The sequence below is a fragment of the Natator depressus genome, chromosome 3, assembly GCF_965152275.1.
Source record: "Natator depressus isolate rNatDep1 chromosome 3, rNatDep2.hap1, whole genome shotgun sequence".
Taxonomy (NCBI): domain Eukaryota; kingdom Metazoa; phylum Chordata; order Testudines; family Cheloniidae; genus Natator; species Natator depressus.
In genome coordinates, this window is record NC_134236.1 from 121,644,507 (window position 1) to 121,668,121 (window position 23,615).

The following is a 23,615-nucleotide window of genomic DNA, read 5'->3' on the forward strand; positions in this document are numbered from 1 at the left end:
ATTTTACGATTGTCTCAAATTACTAAGCAAAATTCTAGTCTTTATGTAACTTTCTTTACTGAAGAGCCTTTGTTCGCATCATGCAGTTATGGTCTTCAGGTGTCTCCTTTGTAAATTATTGTATCTGCGTGAACACTTTTCACTTATTGTTTTTACAAATAACATCTAAGATTGGAACCAAAATAATGTATTTTTTCCTGATTGTTTACTTTGTGCCTGTGGCTTAAGTGTGTGAATATTAAGTTTTGCTGTTTCCCCATTTTATTTTATTTTATTTTTTATTTTTAAATTATAGATTATCTTGATCAATTTTGGGTACTTTAATACTCTTAGCACTTATTTAGTTTTAGTATACTTTTATAACATTTGTGCTGTGAAGATTAGTTTTAATGAAAGCTTAGATTCTGAAAACTTGTATATAAATGATTTATTTGGGGAAATTTTTAATTCCTTTCCTTCCCTTCCAAGTCATCACCATCTGGATAAATGCTGTCATCTCAAAAAGAGATAATACTTAAGTAAAAGTTGTTTTATATTTGTTTCATCAGGTGACTGTTAGGAGTCCATTCACAAACATTTACTGTAGAAATAATGGCATATTTCCTTTAAAAACCCTCAGTTTAAATTGAAGTCAACTTTGTGTGCTCTTTAGAATATTTGTCAAAAACTGTGGGATTACTTCTGTTTCTCTTTTGAAGTGGTAGTTGAAAAATGTTTACTGAATCAAAATTACAAAAGCAAATATGGCTTGGATTTCTGCCATAAGACAGTTTAAAAGATGAAAATGTGATGGAGAATTTCTTTTTCTGACTCACTTCTTGGCCTTATCTTTACAACTTCATGTTTTCTTTTCTCCTTTCAGAAAAAGTTGGCATGTACAGAGGAGTTTTGTGGCTTATATAGCTCATTCTGTATATCAGGCCCTGCTTTTGAATTCTAATACTGATTGCTTTCATTTTGATAGTGATCTTGCTTGTTAACTTTTATTGAACACCCTCTAGTAGGGCATATTTGGGTAGATGACTTGGGTGGTAGGAGCTATGGTATTCAGTACCAGATTTCGTATATTTTTCAAACTTCTTCCCCAAATCTCTAGTTGCTTCCTGATTAACTTTTTAATATTCTGATCTGCTTGAGTTCCACCCAGAGCCCTACATTGTAACTACTTAACCCTACAGAGTAATTATTTGGATTGTAATGTCTTTGGGTCAGGGACTGTCTGGGAAATATACAAAATTGTGTGATAACACTGTTGCAATACATTAAACTTAGGAGTAAGCGTTAAGGTGGCAATGCTTATGTTACATTTCAACAGTAACTCTTACAGACCATTGCTAACTTATATAAATCTTTTTAAATAGCTGATCAGCCATAATGGCTTTTCACTTAGTTTTAAAGATAAATTTCAGGGCTGCTTTCTCAGTGGTAGAGTCGGAGCCTTTCGGTGTGTGTGACATAATATCTAGGTTCTGTGAATTTATTTTATTGGAAGAGAAATTAAAGAAATTTTAAAAAGGGCCACATCTAAGTATCTTTGTGTTCAGCCAAGATGGAGACTGAGTGTATTCAGCCAGTGGATGTGAGTTAGCTCTTATAGAAAAAGAACAATGCTACAGATCTAAAGTAGATTCTATGGACATGGAAGCTGACCCAAAGACAGGCTTTGAAAAACAGTTTCTGGGAGAGCAAGAGTGGAGGAGTTGGTAGCTGGCCAGCAAGCAGTCTGGACAGAGTGATCAGGGAGCATACTGCTTTCAAGAGATGAGTGCAGTTCACTTTTCTTGTTTTTATCTGTGACTAAGCTGAGAGTACTTAAGATTACTGTTGCATAAGTCATTTCTCTCAGACATCTGTCCCCAGAGGAAGAAAACCCTGTAACCTCTAAGAAAAGGTGCTGAAGGGTAAAGCATTTCTGTAATCTAAACCCCTCCCAGTCTAAATTCTGGGGGATGGACAAAGCTATCCTCTCCCAGTGAAATTTGTTGCCATTAAGCTGTGATGTGTGAAAATAAGGTGAGAAACCCAAAGGCTAGGGAAGAGGTGAGAATTGGCAATGGTGTTGGTCAAAATGTACTAGAGCTTAAATGGTATAAAGCATGATTTTACTTTTGGGCTTTATTTATGTGATAACTGTTAGTTCAGCTGGAATCATTAATCAGGCTAACTGCGCTATGTTGCCTATCAAGGTTAAATCATCCCTTCAGTGGTTTAGGATTAAACATTTTAGCAGAGAAGTTAGAGCAGGGTTTGCTAGCTATGTACTTGTTTGCACTGCTAAGCACCTTTATTATCCATCGGAAAGTTTTATGCTGCTCACCACTGATGTAGTATTATGAGCACGTTCCATGTAAAATTTGAGTGGCAGTAGCAAAGTATGTAATGAACTTCATGGAATCTCTGGATTTTCTCTTGAGATATAAAAAGTTGTAAGGTTGTTTTTTGTTTTAAGGAGGGGGAAGGGACAAGTAGAAGGGGTGTTTAGTGTCATACATTAAGTGGGGAAAGAGTTTGTTAAAAATGAAAGTTCTGCAGCCTTTTCTAAAGATGGACAAAACTCCAATTTCACCTGATCCCCTCTGGAAGTTTGTTCCACAGCCAGATACTCTCAAATGAAAAGGTTTTGTCCCCCAGTTGCATATGCTTTGAGCTGGACTTCATGATCTGCATTGTCTCAGAAGAGTACATCTTCCTTGGCAGTTCATAGATTGAATAGAACATTCGTGTGGGGGAGAAAATACCAAAGAAGCCCACCATAGTAGTTTTAACTTCAAAAGGGGGAACTACACAAAAATGAGAGCGATAGCTAAATGAAAATTAAAAGGAACAGTCACAAGAGTGAAATGTCTGCGGGCTGCATGGAAACTTAAAAAATACCATTATAGAGGCTCAAGTTAAATGTATGCCCCAAATAAAAAATATAGTGAGAGGACTAAAAAGAGGTCTGTGTATAAACAATAGAGTAAAAGAGGTCGTAGGAGGCAAAAAGGCATCCTGAAAAATTTGGAAGTTTCAGATCCTACTGAGGAAAGGAGTATAAACTCTGGCAAGTCAAGTGTAAAAGTATAATTAGGCAGGCCAAAAAAGAATATGAAGAACAGCTAGCAAAAGACTCAAAAACTAACAGCAAAATATTTTACATCAGAAACGGGAAGTTTGCCAAATAGGCAGTGTGGCCACTGGACAATCGAGGTGCTAAAGGAGCACTCAAGGAAGATCCAGCCGTTTTGGAGAAGCTAAATTAATTTTTTGCATCGATCTTCACTGCAGGGGATGAGAGGGAGATTCCCACAGCCATTCTTTTTAGATGGTAGAAGGGGTTTTAGAATGTAGAAGCCATTCACTGAGCCTTTCTTTTTAAGTGACAAATCTGAGGAACTGTCCCAGATTGAGGTAGAATCACTCAGTAGAAGAGGTTTTGGAACAAACTGATAAAAGTAAACAGTAATAAGTCACTAGAACCAGATGGTATTCACTCAAGAGTTCTGAAGGAACTCCAATATTAAATTGCAGAACTACTAACTCTGGCATATAATCTATTACTTATATCAGCCTCTGTATCAGATGACTGGAGGATAGCTAATGTAACGCCAGTTTTTAAAAAGGATCCAGAGGTGATCCTGACAATTACAGGCTGCTAAGCCTAACTTCAGTACCAGGCAAATTCGTTGAAACTATAGTAAAGAACAGAATTATCAGAGAGATAAATGAACACGATGTGTTGAGGAAGAGTCAACATGGCTTTTGAAAAGGAAATCATGCTTCACCAATCTATCAGAATTTTTTGATGATGTCAGCAAACGTGGACAAGGGTGATCCAATGGACATGGTGTGCTTTGGCTTTCAGAAAGTCTTCGACAAGGTCCCTCATCAAAGGCTCTTAAGCAAAGTAAGCAGTCATGAGATAAGAGGAAAGATTCTCTCATGGATCAGTAACTGGTTAAAAGATGGGAAACAAAGGATAGAAATAAATGGTCAGTTTTCCCAGTGGAGAAGGTGAATAGAAGTGTCCCCCAAGAATCTGTACTGGGACCTGTGCTTTTAAACATATTCATCAATGATCTGAGAAAAGGGGCAAACAATGACCTGACACACACAGTTTGCAGATGATAAAAAAAATTACTTAAGATATTTAAGTCCAAGGCAGACTGTGAAAATTTACAAAGGGATCTCACAAAAGTGGGTGACTGAGCAACAAAATTGCAGATGAAATTCAGTGTTGATAAATGCTAAGTAATGCACATTGGAAAGCATAATCCCAACTATACATACCGAATAATGGCGTCTAAATTAAGTGTTACCACTCAAGAAAGAGATCTTGGAGTCATCATGGATAGTTCTCTGAAAAATCTGCTCAATGTGCAGTAACAGACAAAAAGAAAAAAAAAAAGCTAATAGAATATTAAGAACCATTAGGATAGACAAGTCAGAAAATATCATATAAATCCCTGGAACACCCACATATTTACTACTACGTGCAGTTCTGGTCCCCCATCTCAAAAAGGATATATTAGAATTGAAAAAAGTGCAGAGAAGGACAACAAAAATGATTAGGGATATGGAACAGCTTCCGTATGAGGAGAGATTAAAAAGACTAGGATTCTTCAGCCTCGAAAAGAGACTACTGGGATGGGAGGATATGATAGAGGCTTATAAAATCATGAATGGTGTGGAGAAAGTGAATATGAAGGTTTTATTTTCCCCTTCACATAACGCAAGAGCCAAAGGTCACTGGGTGAAATTAGTAGGCAGCAGGTTTAAAACAAACAAAAGTACTTCTTCACATAATGTACAGTCAGTCCATGGAACTCATTGCTGGGGATGTTATGAAGGCCAAAAGTATAACTGGGCTCAAAAAAGAATTAGATAAGTTCCTGGAGGATAGGTCCATCAGTGGCTATTAACCAAGATGGTCAGGAATACAACCCCATGTCCTGGATTTCCCAAAGCCTTTGACTGCCAGATGGTGGGAGTGAATGATACTGGATTGCTCACTCAATAATTGCCCTGTTATGTTCATTCTCTCTGCAGCATCTGGCATTGGTCACTCTTGGAAGACCGAATACTGGGCTAGATGGACAATTAATCTGACCCAGCATGGCCATTCTTATGTTATGTTCCTATGAAATTTGATGTCTAAAGTAGATGGGGCTTGGTCTGTTAAATGCTTTGAGGGTTAGGACTGAGGCCTTAAACTGAAATTGGAACTGCACTGAGAGCAAGTGGAAGGACAGGAGCACAGACGTGATTTGTTCATGGTAGCCTGAACCAGGTAAGGAAGTGGGCAGCTGCATTTTGAACCTGTTTGTTGTTTTCATGTTCAGTTTCAGATACTGTGAATTACATTCATCCAATCTGGAAATAGGTGCATGGATTATTGTGGCCAGGCTCTCATGAGGGAGCAAGGGGTGGAGCTGGAGATGAAAGAAGGCATTTTTAGACATTGCTGCTATCTGATCATCCAAGCTGAATGAGGAGTCAAAGAGAATCCTGAAGCTTTGCACCAATTTGATGAATGGGGGATGTATGCCTTCAAAGGAGGATGACGCAGATGATGTGCTGACTAGTTTTCAAAGCATTTCCTTCTGCAAACTAGCATCATTTCGGTCTTTCCTAGGTTGAATTTGAGTCAGGTAGTGTTGATCCAAGAGCTGATCTCTTGAAAACAGTGGATATGGTAGCATGAGTGGAGAATTAGATATACAGTTCAGTATTGGAAGCTAAGTCCATAATGTCTCTTTAGCTCTTCTAGTCTCATGTAGCTGTCAAAGAGAAGCAGAGTTAGTAGGGATCCATGAGGGCCCTACAGGTGAGGGCCTTCAAGGAAGTTACCCATCACCACTCTCTGGGTTCTGTTGAAAGGAACGATTGGAGCCATTGTAATGCTCTGTCACCTATTCCTGCTGTGCCATGTAAATGGGTTAGCAATATCTTGTGATCCTCAGTTTTTAATACAGTAGAGGGTCCACTATTGTGAATATGGAGATCTTGCCTGTATCCATGGTCATGTGGAGGTTGTCCTTTAGTGCTGCTAGAGCTGTCTCTGCCGTGCTCTCTGAGGCATCCAGGAATTGGCTGATGTCACATGTTGTAGAAGGTTGGTGATTACTGCTTTCTCAATTACTTTTCCCAGAATAGGAGACTGGAGACAGGATGGTAGTTGGAGATGTCTCCTTGATTGAGTCATGGCTTTTTGAGGGTTGGGCAGGTTATTGTCTCTTTCAAGGAGTTTGGTAAGTGTGCTTCACAGAAGGAGACATATCCTTTACTAGTGGGCATAGTATTTCACTGTCTTTCACTGCCCAGGAGGCACATGGATCTGTTTCACAGGTTCTAATATTCTTCATGGCTACTTGAGTTTCTGCAAGTGTGACGAGACTGAACTCTGTCATGGGAATTGAGATGGATAGTGCAGTCTGGTCAGCGTCCAAGGTCTTAGTTGATTACTTGGTTTACTGTGCAGAATAGCTCTGTCTGCTGTGATTCTGCTGCATTGATGGCAGAAGAGTAGAAGACACTTTCTGCCTCCTTTACTGCATTAGCGTAATTCTGTAAGAATTATTTGTGCTATTGGTGGATGTACATCCTGCAAGATATTCTGAGCCATGCTTCCATGGCTGCCATGCTTCAGCAGCCCTCTCTCTGTGCTCCAGGACAAACGTTGCTTCAGGTGGCTTTACAGCTTTATTGTTCCAACCTCTCTTCTCCTCACAGGGACAGAGTAGTGATTAGAAGATCTTCCAGTCCTGGAAACCTGGAGCATCACATCACTCAGTCCTGCAGCCCTATTTCTCCCCTTCAACTCAACTCAGTAGTGGGCTTTCTGTGCTGAAGTTGGGACATAGATGGTTCTCAGTGCTCCAGTTCTCACTAGCTCTTGTGAGGAAAGATGAGTAGTGGACGTTTCTCTCAGGCCCTTATTCCAAAACATGAGATTTCAGTTGTCAGAGTCCTTCCTGTCCCTTCCCTTTGCCTTAAAAAGAAGAAGAAGCCAGGAATGTTTTCTGCTGCAGGGATTTACCTTGAGCTCCAATCCTTAGTCTGCTCATGACACTTTTTTTCTTTTTCCTCTCTCAAACAAATTTGCTCATTTCCACCCTTCATTCTCTGACTCCTTTTTACAGACTCTAGGCAGGACAAGAAAAACTTCCAAGAGGACCATTGTAACACTTGGTCTCTGGTGGTGATTTAACAAGGATGATGATGAAACAATGTTCACTGCTTCATTATATCTCCTCGCAATTGTATGCAGGTAGAAAATAGTTTTAATATGCTTAATAAGGCTTTAAAATGCTTGAAAATATGCTTGATAAGAGGTAATAGTATTTACCTCCTAATTGAGCATGTTATTGGCTTCTTTAATGCAAATTGTGTCACAGATTTGTCATGATCTCTGTATTTTTCTTGGCCTCAGAGGTATGTGTTTCTAATGTGGAAAATATTAGTGTCCTAGGTTTTCACATACAAACTGCTCAGAAATGCTGGATACAGAAGGCATAGTAACTTTATTTTGTATTTATGTTTGGATCCTTCATGAATGAGAATCTTTATTAGGAAATATTGAATAGCCTATTGTAATACCCTAAAAGGACATGCTGCAGTTTTGCATAGGAGGCAGTAGTAGAAATTTATCCCTGGGATGTACAGGGCTGTCGCAAACTTTGCATATTTTTTGTTACTCAGGCCACTATCTTTTCATGAGCGTGCAGTTTGCAAGTTGCATAGTATATAATATTATTATTTATTTGTATTAGCATAGTGGTAGGGTCCCCAATCATAGACTAGGACCTTGTTGTTCTAGGTGCCGTACAAACACAGAACAAAAAGAAGGCCCTTGCCTGAGGGGGCTTACAATCTATTTTTCTCTTCATACCAAATAATTGAGTGTATTGCTGCCATTTCATAAAATTCCAGCATCTAAAAAAAAAGAGTTAAAGATTTGTTCGTTGCTTTTTACCGAAGGTCTCCAGAGAGTTGTTTGTACTTTTTTCCTTGAGATTTTTTTACATTGTTCTCTCAATGCTGCTTCTATACCGAGGTCTCTATTGTCCACTTTGTGTAATGTTTTTGAAACTTCAAGAAGCTATTTACAACAGCAGTGTGTGGAATGCACATCTCAGTGACTGTTTTCGTGGATGATTACTCTAGCTACTGTAGTATAGTCTGCTATAGTACAGTCACCAGATCTGAATTTATTATTCTGCACCTAAAGTTTAAACAGTTGATCTCTGTTACTGTGATTGCTTGCAGGCTTTTGTGCCACTTCTGAGGAGATGTGCATTGCTACAGGTTGGCAAGCACTGGCTGACAAAAACCTGATCTAATGTACATGCTAAATGTTTATCTTGTTATAATTTCTGTTTTTGTGAAACACCATTTAAGTAGGACACTAGTTTTTCTCTTTAAATAGCTTATACTCTTGTATATTTGTTATGTAAGATAAATATTGTCAGCCGCTTGTTTCTGTAGTGTTTTTCCTACCAACAAGAAGAAAACCTGTCACAGAAATTGTTAACTTAATATTTTGTTCAGAGACTTTCTTTTGCAGTTTGAGTGAGTATGCGAAAACAGGAACAGCTTACTCAGCAGATCCTTACTCAGTTCCAATTGTAGGGCCACCTATGCTACCCCTTTTCAGCTATCCTAAGCAACCACAACTTAGTCTTTGCCCAAATCCACGGTGATTATCTGTTGGTCAAAGAACACGCATAATGTAACAACGAAAAGGACTTGACTTGAGTATTTGAGAGGATAGAGAGGAAAAAACAGAACAACAACAAAAACCAGGATCAGTGGAAGCTTAGCTGTATGGAGAGGTTAGTGACATATTTTAATGAGGCTACAAAATTGAAGTGTTAATCATTTGAACTGTGGAAAACAGAAGGTGAAGTTACAGCTGTTTTAACCCTTGTGTAGTGTCTTCAGAGCAGTAGTATGTTGAACAGAAGACAGTTATGGAGTCAACGAATACAATGATTAAGGGAGGGAGAACTGTAGGAAATTAGTGTGAAAGTGAATATGTTGAACAAGTGCAAGGCCAGATATTGCACAGCATGCATTAGAATTTTTTTTAAAATAAACAAAATCAAAGATTAAGCCAACTAGGGAAATAAAGGGTGTGATAAAATGAACAGCTACTAAAGAGGCTAAAATATACTGGTGGTAGGCTTACAGAAAAAAAACTGATGCCAAATATTACTTAGGAGGAAAGTAGGGAGTACATAGCTTTCACACCTCTTTCAATTTATACAGCAACTGCCTTCAGCTTTTATGGACAATGTTTCTTATCAATTTTACTCTAGAGAGTAGTTCAGATTTGGGGATTGGGATGCAAAGATCAAGAGCATTGCTAACGTTTCAGGAGGGTTTGAAAAAAAAAATGGGACTTTCCCCTTTTTAATCGCACAATAAATAATCCATGATTTTTCCAGAAAATAAATAGTATATGATGTCAAGGTATATTCTAGCCACCAAGGCGGAACACATTATTTCTCAAAAGCTACATAAATCACATAAATTTTGTGATTCCAAAGCCTTTTATCCATTTCAAAAAGTATCTTTTAGTCTACACAAAGGCCTGAATTCCCTAATACCATCATAAGTGAGTTATAGAATTTTCCACTAGCTTCATTAATGCCCCAAGGTTCAGCTTTTGTCATATAAAAGTTTTTACGATGCAGCTGCCACTCTTCTTCCAATGGAAATGGCCATTGGATTGCCCTAAATAGACATATGGTGCTTTAATCTAATTACCATTTAAAATTAAGAAAAGAAAATCAGACTGTTTTATAAAAGGTGATTTTTAAAGCACCTTTACCATCCTCCATTAGATTGATGATCCACTTTTGGTTCATCAGTCATGAATTTTCTTAGTAGGAAGTAACAGAAGCATGTAGTGTCCTACTGATACATTTTCAAGAGCCAGATCCCATGGTTTTCATATGGGCGGTGGAACAAGAGCCCTATGAGGATAGTATTTTATTTTTTTAATGAGAAGAAAGAAAATCTTTTGTAAAGATAAACTTTAAAAAGGAACATCCCTTCATTAAAATGTCCATTCAAACATGAGCTGGAAATAATTGGAGAGGAGAAGTGTAAGGGAGGTGTACTGCATTTGCTATAATATCTAAATAAGGTTTTAACTTTACCATCAGTGTTTCTACCTGTATTTGTCCCCAAAAATATGTGAAATCAAAACATTGAAAATATTTGACTTTTTTCAGTGATAATGAATTATAAAATTTTATGTTAGATCCCTTAACTTCTCAGGTTCTTGAAAGTATATATAGAGAGAGGAATAAAGATAAGTGATACAACTGCACATTGCTGAATACTACAGTTGGCTGTCACCGGATAATTTGACTCCTGCAGGTATATCAGGGGCACCAAAAATTAACACCAAATGGCAACATCTAGTCTGTTTATAATTTATATACTTTTGAAAAATTATATATATGTACTGTACTGTAACATTTTCTTGTACTGATACTTGAATCCTTCTTGATGATTTATAGAAAATGTTTATTGTTGGTCTTCACCAGCTGTGGAAACCTACAGTTTTTCCTAGCAAATGACAGTTGATCAGTTTAGATCATCTTTGCCAGGGGTCATTTTATGAATCCGCAAGCTTCATGTTTAGCACCCTTGGCCTTCTTAAGTGTTAAATGTAACAGAGCCATTCATTTTATAAACAGCACATTGACCATATGTCAATGTTCTGTTATAATGGTAACTGTTTCTTTTAAGCAGGAGTCTTGCTGTGAGAGTTTATCTGAAGGCTCTTGGGACTTGTCTAGGTTAGAGAAATGTGCGCCAGTGTAACTAAATTGATGCAGTTACCCTGTTCAAATCCTTAAAGTAGGCAGAATGCACTCGTGCATAGTGAGGCTTGCACTGGCACAACTAAGGGCTTGTCTTCGCTGCAGAATTAATTTGAGTTATGACTCGAGTGTTGCCCTTAACTTGAGCCCCATCGACACACACGTCTTACATTGCTTTTAATTTGAGTTGGCTATCCTGTGAGGGGAATATTGGCTACAGCTCAAGTTATCACAACTCTTTCACAACCACTCTGAGTAGGTCAATCATTATTTTACTGTGTGGATCCTGCTGTAGGTGTACATGTGCCTCAGGTTTTTTTAATAAGTGTCTGTTGGGGTCACAGATGCTTTCTGTGCTACTTCATGCTCCTGTGCAAGGGCTTAGCGGCCAGGACCCTCTGTCAGCGTCTGACCGGTTACTCTCTTCAGAGACCTTAAACTGGTTCTTTTCTATTCAAATTGGTGAAGAAAACTTGTCTTCACATAACAAGAGTGATATAGTGGTGGGAGTCTGCTATAGACCACCGGATCAGGGGGATGAGGCGGATGAGGCTTTCTTCCGGCAACTCGCAGAAGCTACTAGATCGCACGCCCTGGTTCTCATGGGTGACTTTAATTTTCCTGATATTTGCTGGGAGAGCAATACAGCGGTGCATAGACAATCCAGGAAGTTTTTGGAAAGCGTAGGGGACAATTTCCTGGTGCAAGTGCTAGACGAGCCAACTAGGGGGGGAGCTTTTCTTGACCTGCTGCTCACAAACAGGGAAGAATTAGTGGGGGAAGCAAAAGTGGATGGGAATCTGGGAGGCAGTGACCATGAGATGGTCGAGTTCAGGATCCTGACACAGGGAAGAAAGGTAAGCAGCAGGATACGGACCCTGGACTTCAGGAAAGCAGACTTCGACTCCCTCAGGGAGGGGATGGGTAGGATCCCCTGGGGGACTAACATGAAGGGGAAAGGAGTCCAGGAGAGCTGGCTGTATTTCAAGGAATCTCTGTTGAGGTTACAGGGACAAACCATCCCGATGAGTCGAAAGAATAGTAAATATGGCAGGCGACCAGCTTGGCTTAATGGTGAAATCCTAGCGGATCTTAAACATAAAAAAGAAGCTTACAAGAAGTGGAAGGTTGGACATATGACCAGGGAAGAGTATAAAAATATTGCTCGGGCATGTAGGAATGAAATCAGGAGGGCCAAATCGCACCTGGAGCTGCAGCTAGCAAGAAATGTCAAGAGTAACAAGAAGGGTTTCTTCAGGTATGTTGGCAACAAGAAGAAAGCCAAGGAAAGTGTGGGCCCCTTACTGAATGAGGGAGGCAACCTAGTGACAGAGGATGTGGAAAAAGCTAATGTGCTCAATGCTTTTTTTGCCTCTGTCTTCACTAACAAGGACAGCTCCCAGACTGCTGCGCTGGGCATCGCAACATGGGGAGTAGATGGCCAGCCCTCTGTGGAGAAAGAGGTGGTTAGGGACTATTTAGAAAAGCTGGACGTGCACAAGTCCATGGGGCCGGACGAGTTGCACCCGAGAGTGCTAAAGGAATTGGCGGATGTGATTGCAGAGCCATTGGCCATTATCTTTGAAAACTTGTGGCGAACGGGGGAAGTCCCGGATGACTGGAAAAAGGCTAATGTAGTGCCAATCTTTAAAAAAGGGAAGAAGGAGGATCCTGGGAACTACAGGCCAGTCAGCCTCACCTCAGTCCCCGGAAAAATCATGGAGCAGGTCCTCAAGGAATCAATCCTGAAGCACTTACACGAGAGTAAAGTGATCAGGAACAGTCAGCATGGATTCACCAAGGGAAGGTCATGCCTGACTAATCTAATCGCCTTCTATGATGAGATTAGTGATTCTGTGGATGAAGGGAAAGCAGTGGATGTATTGTTTCTTGACTTTAGCAAAGCTTTTGACACGGTCTCCCACAGTATTCTTGCCAGCAAGTTAAAGAAGTATGGGCTGGATGAATGTAGTATAAGGTGGGTAGAAAGTTGGCTAGATTGTCGGGCTCAACGGGTAGTGATCAATGGCTCCATGTCTAGTTGGCAGCCGGTGTCAAGTGGAGTGCCCCAGGAGTCGGTCCTGGGGCCGGTTTTGTTCAATATCTTCATAAATGATCTGGAGGATGGTGTGGATTGCACTCTTAGCAAATTTGCGGATGATACTAAACTGGGAGGAGTGGTAGATACATTGGAGGGCAGAGATAGGATACAGAGGGACCTAGACAAATTGGAGGATTGGGCCAAAAGAAACCTGATGAGGTTCAATAAGGATAAGTGCAGGGTCCTGCACTTAGGACGGAAGAACCCAATGCACAGCTACAGACTAGGGACCGAATGGCTAGGCAGCAGTTCTGCGGAAAAGGACCTAGGGGTTACAGTGGACGAGAAGCTGGATATGAGTCAGCAGTGTGCCCTTGTTGCCAAGAAGGCCAATGGCATTTTGGGATGTATAAGTAAGGCCATTGCCAGCAGATCGAGGGACGTGATCATTCCCCTCTATTCGACATTGGTGAGGCCTCATCTGGAGTACTGTGTCCAGTTTTGGGCCCCGCACTACAAGAAGGATGTGGATAAATTGGAGAGAGTCCAGCGAAGGGCAACAAAAATGATTAGGGGTCTGGAACACATGACTTATGAGGAGAGGCTGAGGGAACTGGGATTGTTTAGTCTGCAGAAGAGAAGAATGAGGGGGGATTTGATAGCTGCTTTCAACTACCTGAGAGGTGGTTCCAAAGAGGATGGTTCTAGACTATTCTCAGTGGTAGAAGATGACAGGACAAGGAGTAATGGTCTCAAGTTGCAGTGGGGGAGGTTTAGGTTGGATATTAGAAAAAACTTTTTCACTAGGAGGGTGGTGAAACACTGGAATGCGTTACCTAGGGAGGTGGTAGAATCTCCTTCCTTAGAAGTTTTTAAGGTCAGGCTTGACAAAGCCCTGGCTGGGATGATTTAATTGGGGCTTGGTCCTGCTTTGAGCAGGGGGTTGGACTAGATGACCTCCTGAGGTCCCTTCCAACCCTGATATTCTATGATTCTATGAACTAAGGATGTTTCTTAAAAGTGGTGGGGGAGAGAAATGATCAGACATACCACACGAAGTATAGGCCATGATAGAAGACCTGCCTGTTAAAGGAACATAGCTCTTTAACCAGAGGATAGACTAAGTGTGGCAATGTAGACGTAAATGATCTACAGAAATCTATACAAATCCAGTCCCAGTTCAACCAGCAAAGTTGAACCCCAGTCATGTGCAACCCCTGTCATGCAGGAGTGTGCTATTCTGCTCCTGGGACAGACAGCCGGAGTGCCAATAAAGAAGCAAACCCAGGTACTCCAGGGGATTCCCATCTTCCCTCTCCAGTCTGGCCACCCCAAGGCAACAGATTTGATGGGAGTGTAGAAAGTCATACTGGAGCTGTTTTGAAGCCTGCTCCCTTCCCTTCAGGAACTGTTTTATCCCTTTCCATGTGGCCTGAGTTACTGTCACAGTGGAAAAATGGGCATTAGACATCATGCCCAAGGCTACTGTATACATTCTATGCTCTCCTGCCTGCCTACCTACCGTCTTCCCCCCACTGTGCTTAGGGGACCCTTCTCACAAGAGCCTCTTACAAACAAAAGTGGCCTCATTGCTTAGTCTAGAAGCTGTAGAAGAGGTGCCGCTGGAGTACAGGGCAAGAGACTTCCAGTACCAATATCACAAAGAAGAAAGTTGGTCTTCATCTTATCCTAGACCTGAGGAGATTGAACAAATATATATTCAAATTCAGGATATTCAAATTCAGGCAACACTTATCTTCATCCCATTTCTCCAGCTCAAGACTGGTTCGCAGTTGTTGTCTTACAGGATGCGTACTTTGGTGTAACGATCTGTCTCACCACAAGAAGGTCCTAAGATTCACAGTGCGGGCCCAACCATCACCAATACAATGTACTGCCATTCAGATCCTCTGTGGCACGAAGAATCATCACAATGAGCCTAGCAATAGTGGTAACACACCTAGGAAGACAGGTCATTCGTGTCTGTCCTTACCTGGAGATTGCAACAAGCCTAGAATGCGCCTTTTCTCTTTTCTCTCAGCTAGGCCTGTGAGTGAGCTATGAAAAATCATCTCTTAGCCTGTCACAAATGAAAGAGTTCATAGGACCCCTGATCAACTCCAGTTCTGCAAGGGAATACCTTCCTGAAGACAGGTTCCTGTCAATGCTATTGCTAGTGTTGGGGTAGAATCAAATCTCACTATGCCACTATGGATGTGTCTGGGTCTGCTAGGCCATATGTTGGCATGCAAATATGTGATGCCAATTGCCAGACTTCACCTGTGCCTGCTCCAACTCTGGCTTAGGGCAGACTGTTCCCCACCTAACCATCAGATGGACAAGGAGCTTGTGGTTGCACCTTGCATCATCACAGAACTGAGATGGTAAATGTAACTCAGAAATATGCATGGAAGAGGTACTATTCTCTGTTACCTACCTGACAGTAATTAATTATGAACACATCAGGCACATGTTGGGGATCCCACCTGGATCATCTGCAAACGCAAGGGACCTGATTCCCAGAGAACATGGGACTCTTGGAGTTTAGCTGTGGCTATCCGCTAATCAAACAACATGCACAAACCTCTTAGGACACCAAAAATCCAATCTTGTTGTTAAAAAAGATTAATTTTATTAAAAACAAAAAGGGAAAAAATACAACTGGAATTTAGGTTTTTTGCTAGATCTTAAAAGAAACTATTACAAAAATTAAGCACCCAAAATAGCTTTTTTGGGGGTTCAGCTTAAAGGTTACAAGCAAACAAAAGCATCTGGCCCGTGCACAGGAATAGGGTTCATATTCACACAAACTTTAGTTAAAATCTTTCCCTGGTGGAGTGAGTGGAATGTGAGGGGGGGTGGGGAATACTTCAGATCCTTGGAGTGAGGATATAATCAATTTTTTTCTTTTTCTGGGACTCTTATTTTATCATACACAGTTTTAAATGCAGTGAAATTAACATGTTGAATGCCTTTTCCTCTCATGGAACAATTACTAGTTCATTTCTTTAGACATCTTTTATTTTTTCATGGCAGTCCTCATTGAAGTGTAAGTATATTTTGCATTCCACATTATTGCTTCACATCTGACCCTGTCATGGTAGAAGAGAGCATTGTTCCACTCTTCCTCGTTAACCTGACAGATGGTGACTTAAAAAAAACTGGTTTTGTTTTGTTTTTTTGCTTTCAGACGTGTATAAAGAAAGCACTTGCTCTACTATCTGTTTCTATTAGGCCACAGTCAGATTTTGAGGTATGTTCAAAACAGTTGAAATTTTGGAAGTAGGAAAATACCTGTATATTTTCCTAGCAATTGTAGGAGTCTCTTTACATATAATGTAGATTATGGAAATCAGTGTCCTACTATGTGAAACTCTCTTCTGTTCTAGAGTAAAATTTACTTTTATTTTTTTCCCTTGCAGCCTCCCCTCCCTTGTTAGATGAGGGGGCATTTGGCACCCAATCCACTAAACACTTACACACTTGAGTTACTTTACCCACATGAGTAGTCCTATTGAGCTGATAAATTATAACTTTTTCATTATATTGCTTTTTAAAAACTCTATAATGCCTTGTGACAAATGAAATTTTTGCACATTTTATCAAATGGACTGTGTACCGAACAGTGAAATTGCTGTTTCAAATTTATTGATAGTGTAAAAATGAAACTTTAGTTAGTAATCACATTATATATAACTGTAAATGATATTTTATGGATTCGTGTTTTGGTTGAAGCACACAAGTATCACATCGTTATAATTAAGTTTGAGATATTGTTTAGGCTAGTCCAAATCCAACAGTATAGTGAGTGATGGCATTGCAGCAGTAAACATTTGGATGAAATTATTGTAGATGTAGAGCCATGGTGAAGCAAATTTTAAATAATGATTAAATAACTTTTAAAAAAAAAGTTGATATAAATAAGATTGAGGCTTAAATTATTTGATAATTTGTGCTATTGCAATTGTAGATGTGTAATGAACTAGACTATTTTATAAACAAACCTAGTATTTCAGTGCGACTACTTGTAGGATATTTTATTTGAATTTTACAAAATTGCTGTAGACAAAAACCAAAATGTTAAACTATAGCCCTAATGCTGCACTTAAATAGGTAAGTAAGCTTACTCGCATGAATAATTCCATTGACTTCATTGGGATTATTTGTGTTTAAAGGTAAGCATGTGCATAAATGTTTGCAGTTTCAAAGGCTAAACATATTATTAAACTTTTCTTAGTGGCATATACTCCTTGTCACTTCAAAACCAAATTGCTTCTGTATGAACAATCAAATGTTGTTTAGATTTTTTTTTTAGTAGGTTAGCAAAGTTAATTTGAACATTTTTAATACACAAAGGAAAAAAATTCAAAAATAGCCTGAAGTTAGCCTCCTTAGCATATTTTTAGGCACTGAAGGGTGGGATTTTTCAAAAGCACTAAATGATTTAGGTGCGTGAGTCCTACTGATTTCAAACTGCTGATTCTGATGGAAGGATATAGATTGTAGGGACATAGCCTGATTGAAGCTTTCTTGACTTGTGATAGTTCAATATATCAGAATGTAGTGTAAGTTACAGATATAGCATGGTCTATTTGCAGATGGATTTAATGGTTTGAGTTTGTGGTGGTCTTGCAGTAACAGTTTTAAAGAAGCCCTGAATTGGTCTTTTTCAGCATAGATGATCATTTTAAGTATGAAATTTGTTAGTAGAAAAAATCTCTATGTAAAATCTAAAATCCTTCTAATAATTAGGATTCTAATAAAGAAGTATAAAACATCCACTTCAGAAATTTAAGACTATAAAATGGGAAGAAAGTAAAGAACTAGCAATGTTACTAAAATATATATTTAAATAAAAATCATTTATATTTGAAAAATCATTTAATTTTTTTATCATTTTTGTTCACCTTGTGTAGGACTTGATTTTAAAAAGCAGTTTCCTTTTTTGCATCTGCAAATGGTTGTGCCCTTAAGTATTAGTAATTGTCATTTTAACTAACAAACTTGCTGTTGCAGAGTAGGCACATTGACATCTATTTGTGCCAAACTAGTCTGCATTGAGGCTGAGCTGAAAATCAGGCACTTCATTGTTTGTTATAGGTGTATTCAAATACTGCCACAAGATTGATGTCTCCTCTCTTGAAAATATCGCTTGATTTCACCTTCAGCTTTAGATTGCTTTATGATTTATGCAGTATTGAGAGTCTATCATCATATGAAAATGATCTGATCTGTTGACTTCTTCATGTTTAATTGTCTGTTTGCTAGCCATGCGATTCAGTGTTAGGAATCATGCTTATTTTCAAATCTATTTCTGCAGAATTTGCATGCTGCTGTTGAAATAAATGGCCTTATTTCTGTTTTTATAGTAGAACATATACATGAAAGCATATTAATATTGTCATTATGGTAGTACTCAAAGTTCCCAGTTATAAGAGAAATAGCATGTTGCTAGCTGTATATAAATATAAGAAACAATCATTGCCTCAAACTTCTTATTTTAAAGGCAAAACATAGAGGGTCGGGGGATATGGATAAAATAGTGAAGCTCAGTGATCAGAGCGATGTTAGGCATATAACAACAGTTATAGCCAACTAAGATACATTCAAAGAAAGTTTTAAGGTTGCAAAGTCAAGCTCTCAGAATTTAGGTATTGCCAGAATTAAGGTTCCCTGTGCAACCTTCATTTGGCCTCCTTGTGTGTATAAATTGATAATCTTATTACGTGCTCACTTAGTGTTTTTGTTTTCTACAGGACCCTTGCATCATTCAATGAATAGATAGATTTCTGAAGATAAATAGAAATTGAATAACTATCATGAGAAATTTCAACTTTAACACTTAATATGTATAGGTTTTATACCTTTTAAAGACGAGATTACAAGTTTGGTAGATTAAGGTAATAGTATTGATGTGATATACTTCTACTTCTGTAAGGCATTTGTGTTGGTACCGCATCATAAAATAAAACAAAACAAAACTAGAAAAATAAAATTAACATGGCACAGATTAAATGGATTAAAAGTGTTTCTAGTGGGGGTCTTTTTCTTGGCCCTACACTATTTAACATTTTAAATAATGACCTGGAAGAAAACATAAGATCATCACTGATAAAGTTAGCAGATGACACAAAAATTGTGGGAGTTGTAAGTAATGAAGGCAGGTCATTGATTCAGAGGGATCTGGAAGATTTGGTAAACTGGGTTTTAATGTGGCTAAATGTATCCATCTAGGAACAAAGAATGTAGGGCGTGCTTACATGAAGGGGGACTCTATCTTGGGAAGCAGTGACTCTGAAAATGAGTGGGGTGGAGGAGATGGATAATCAGCTGAACATGAACTCTGTTCTATAGATATTGATCCCAAAGGCACAAAGAGTTTAGGGTGTTTATAAACTCTCTCACTGTCTCAACACTAAACGGTGATAGATAGGTTTGGGGTTATTTTTAAACAGAGCCCTTCATTACTTGGCAAACACGCAAAAACATTCATACAAATTGAAAGTTTATTAGTTAAACACAAGAAGTTAAAATAAGCATGTGTATTGAAACTGTGGTTGAGTGATTGTACAAAATGGACAGCAAGACTCTATCAGAGTCTCTTTTTCCTTTTGGAGTCAAAATACCAGTCTCTTATTTTCTGAACAACCTTTCTTTATTGAGAAGGAGGAGGTTAATTTTACTCTCTGTCCTGATGAGAAGGGCATTCACTTATCCTGTTCATAAACAGACAGATGCAAGTTGGACGAGAGACAGGATAGAAAAGATGGGTAAAATATGGCTTTGGGTGATGTTTTTTGGAACATTGCACTACTGGGTAGTTAGTTACGAGTGGATGGTTTGGCTGGCAAGTAAACCATGACACCTGCTGCTTGAATGTTGGTTAATTACGAACTAGTCAGGGCTGTCATCTGGTTGGAGCTTACTCTTTAGACAAGGCAGGTTTGAATGATAGCAGTATAGGTGACTTGAGGATTGGATGAAAAGCCAAGCGAGTGAGACAGTATAGAAGGAAAGGAATAGTGGAGCAGAAAATAAAACAAGGGAAGGGAAATGCAATACCGGATATTGTGTGCCTTTGCAGTGCTGCTAATTAGGTATCCCCATTGGTGGGCTAAGGACTGGATGTCATGATAATGTGATGACTTTCAGTGTTCCCAGGTGAAAACAAAGTTCCTTAAACAGGAGCAAGACAATCCTCCTTCTCAGAAAGAAAGTCCTTTAGATGAGTCAAGATGAGCGAGAAGAGTTGTAGTGCTGGCAGGTATGGGGATGAGCTAGGGAAAGATGAGATGAGATAAGGTGAGCTGGGATGCAAGTTGGGACAGGAGATGAGAGAGAGAGAGCTGAACTGAATGGATCTCTTTTCAAAGTCTCTCTTTAAGAAACCCCAAAAGGGAAAAAGTAGGCAGCATAGTTCAACCCCTCCCCACCCCCCCCATTATTTTGTCCACCAACTGGGAGTAATATCTATCACACCAATTTTGGTCTATTAACTTCTGGTTCCACATCTTCTGTTTTTTACCAAGCATGATTTGAACAGTCCTCAGATTATATCCATTTGGCCTTTTTGGTTTAGACTAGTGGTTCTCAAACTTTTTGGTTTTGCGGACTACTTGAAAATTGATGAGGGTCTTGGGGGACCACTTAATGATCTTTCCAAATGTTGTTTGTACCATTAGCTAACTATTGTAAAGAACTTTGGAGAAAAGTGCTCTATAAAAAAACCTGTAATAATAATCGTTTTTTGTTCTACAAATAAAAGCACACAACTCATATTTTAATATCAGTAGTCTTACCTTTCTAGTGCAATGGATGTGCCCTCTCTTCCCTGCCACGGCAGCCCCTGAGCTGGGGCTGGGAAGGAGGGGGGTCTTTCCCCTGCTGCGGGAGCCCCCGAGTTGGAGCTGGGAAGGAGGGGGGATCTCCTCTAATTAGGAGATTAGTTAGTGCGTGGCTCCACTAATTAGGTGGGTGGTCCTTCATTCTCTTGTGTGCGGTTGCCCAGGCGTGCACCTCAGGGAGAACTATCTGCAGACCACCTGAATGGAGCTTGCAGATCACAGGTGGTCCGCGGACCACAGTTTGAGAACCTCTGTTTTAGACTAATCCAAAATTTGTGTCTGGTTCTCTTGCGCTTGTTATTGCATTCAGCATTGTAAACAGCTTGACCTATTTTCCCTCGTTATTGTAACATCTTATGAACATTCACATATTTTTTTTACATTTGAGCTCACAATAAGGATACGCTTTGTAGGCCCAGTAGTCACAACAACTCACAGTACAACACTGTGGCCAAAAGGGCTAATGAATCCTTGGGATGCATAAACAGGTATCTTGAGTAAGCGTAGAAAGGTTATTTTACCTCTGTATTTGGCACAGGTGTGACCTCTTCTGGAATACTGTGTCTGGTAGTGGTGCCCACAATTCAAGAAGGGTGTTGATAAGTTGGGAGAAGGTTCAGAGAAGAGTCACGAGAATGACAGAAGGATTAGAAAACATGCCTTACAGTGATAGACTCAAGGAGAAGCTCAATCTATTTAGCTTAACAGTGAGAAGATTAAGGGGTGATTTGAGTAGTTTGTAAGTACCTGTGTGGGAAAGAGATATTTAATAATGGGCTCTTCAGTCTAGCAGAGAAAGGCATAACATGATTCAATGGGCATAAGTAGAAGCTAGGCAAATTCAGACTGGAAATAAGGTCTGAATTTTTAAAGGTGAAAATAATTAACCAGTGGAACAGCTTACCAAGGGTTGTGTGGGATTCTCCATCAGTGACAATTTTTAAATCAAGATTGGAAATTTTTCTAAAAGTTATGCTCTAGGAATTATGTTGGGGAGGTTCTATGGCCCGCTTTGTACAGCAGGTCAGACTAGATGATCACAGTGGTTCCTTTTGGCCTTTGGATCTATGAAATTTGGCAAAATTGTAAGCAACTGAAAATGGGGTATTTTATAATCAAAAGTGTCAGGAACCATTAACTACAGGCAGTGTTACTTGTTTCACCTATTGTAATATTTATATTATGGAAGCCCCCAAAGACCAATTGGGATTGGGACCACATTGTGCTGTGCTCTAGATAAACGTGGGCCATGATCCAGCAAACATGCATGTGTTTAATTTACTCCCATAAGTAGTTCCATTGAAATCAATAGGGCTGCTCACAGAGGTAAAGCTAAGCATATGTCTAAGTTTACAGGATTGGGTTAGAGAAAAGACAGCTCCTTCTGTGAAGAGCTTGTGCTTGTCATCTTAGTTCATTTTAATGTGTTTGTGTGTGTGTATATGTGTAATATATATATACATACAAGTAATACTTCAAGAGCTGGGAAGATGTGTATAATATATGAAGCTATCCCTAAAAATCAAGGTAGACTTAAACAAACAAACAAACAAAAAAACCTGTTAACAAGCAAAATAAAACCTGCTATGAAAAAAACTATTTTCATGCTACAAGGAGGAAACAAGAGACTGGGCCAAGAAGAAACTTATTTTATATTGAAATTGATGGAATAGGCACTGAACTTCCCTCTCCCTGATGTGAGTGTACTGGACAGAGTGGAGTGCTTCCCTTGATGGACTTAGGCAATGCCTCTGAGAGGTAGTAGAGTATCAAAGTGTAGTGGAGGACTGGAGTTGGCCAGTGACCAATTTAACTGTGGTAGTGTTTAGTAGTTCAGTACGTTTTTTGAGCCTTGCTTAAAATCATCCATCCCTTATTTGATTTTTGGTTTCTGACAATTTTTTCTTACACACATTTTTTTAAAATGCCTAGTTCTCTTACCTGTATAGTAGACCTATATGGTAACTTTTGTTATTTCCAGTAAAAGTTTTCATATTGACATGTATGACAAGTACTACATATACACTGCACAAAGGATGGTAACAAAACTGTGCATTAGTGGAAGGTGAAAGGAAACTTGCTGTGTTTACCAGCAAGTTTGCTGGTAAAAAGAGTTGTTACATGGGAGCGGCAGGAAAGTACAGATATGGGGAGGTGACATATTAATGGGTGGGCTTTCTAAAGTAATTAGCTAATTTTTTTTAACTCCCTATTCTGACTTTCTTTTCCCTTGTTCAGACAAGAGTGCAAGTCAGAGGATGTTGCTTGCAAGATTTCTGAATCTGAACCTGAGGAATTATCAGATGAAGCCAGTGCTGACATTTTCTATGGGACCTCTCCTCCTAGCACACCCCGACAGATGAAACGTATGTCAACAAAGCACCAGAAAAATAACCTTGGGAAATCTACTAGCCGCTCCACTTTAAAAGGTGTGTGACTTTTTTAAAAAAAATCTGTAATTTAAAAGTAGTAGTATATGATATTTTTTTGTAAGCATTCAGTAGTCTCTGAACTTTCATAGGTCCTTTTTATAGAGAAATCTAGATTTGCAGTAATTCCCCCTTTCTATTTAATGTACATTGGGCAATAAATCATAGCAGCCATTGTATATTCCCAATTGCAGTTCAGTTTCAGGCAGACCTGTTTACCTTCTGGTGGTCAGCAATCAAAAAAGCAGTTTTTGTAAATTGTACAGACCATTTAGTTTTTGTTACGGACCATTTAGTTTTATTAATTTTTTATTCTATTAACAAACTATAGATACTGGGTAACCACACTAGTAAATGTACGTACAGGTACATCCATTGTTACAAAATGAATAGGAAAATACACTGGGAAGCAAGCAAGCATTTTGAGCAAAATTATTCAACTTATTATACAGTTTCAGTGAATGATGGACAGCATTTTTTCTGT

The 23,615-nt window shown here is 39.1% G+C and overlaps 1 protein-coding gene across 4 annotated transcripts in view; it reads left to right on the forward strand.

Moving 5' to 3' along the window:
* The window catches only part of MAP3K4 (mitogen-activated protein kinase kinase kinase 4), a 144,452-nt gene that overhangs the window by 11,211 nt on the left and 109,626 nt on the right, over positions 1-23,615 (forward strand). For all 4 annotated transcript variants that reach the window (XM_074948723.1, XM_074948726.1, XM_074948725.1 and 1 more), the window contains exon 2: positions 22,941-23,131. In XM_074948723.1, coding sequence (XP_074804824.1) covers positions 22,941-23,131 — 191 coding nt within the window. The remainder of the gene's footprint in view (positions 1-22,940; positions 23,132-23,615) is intronic.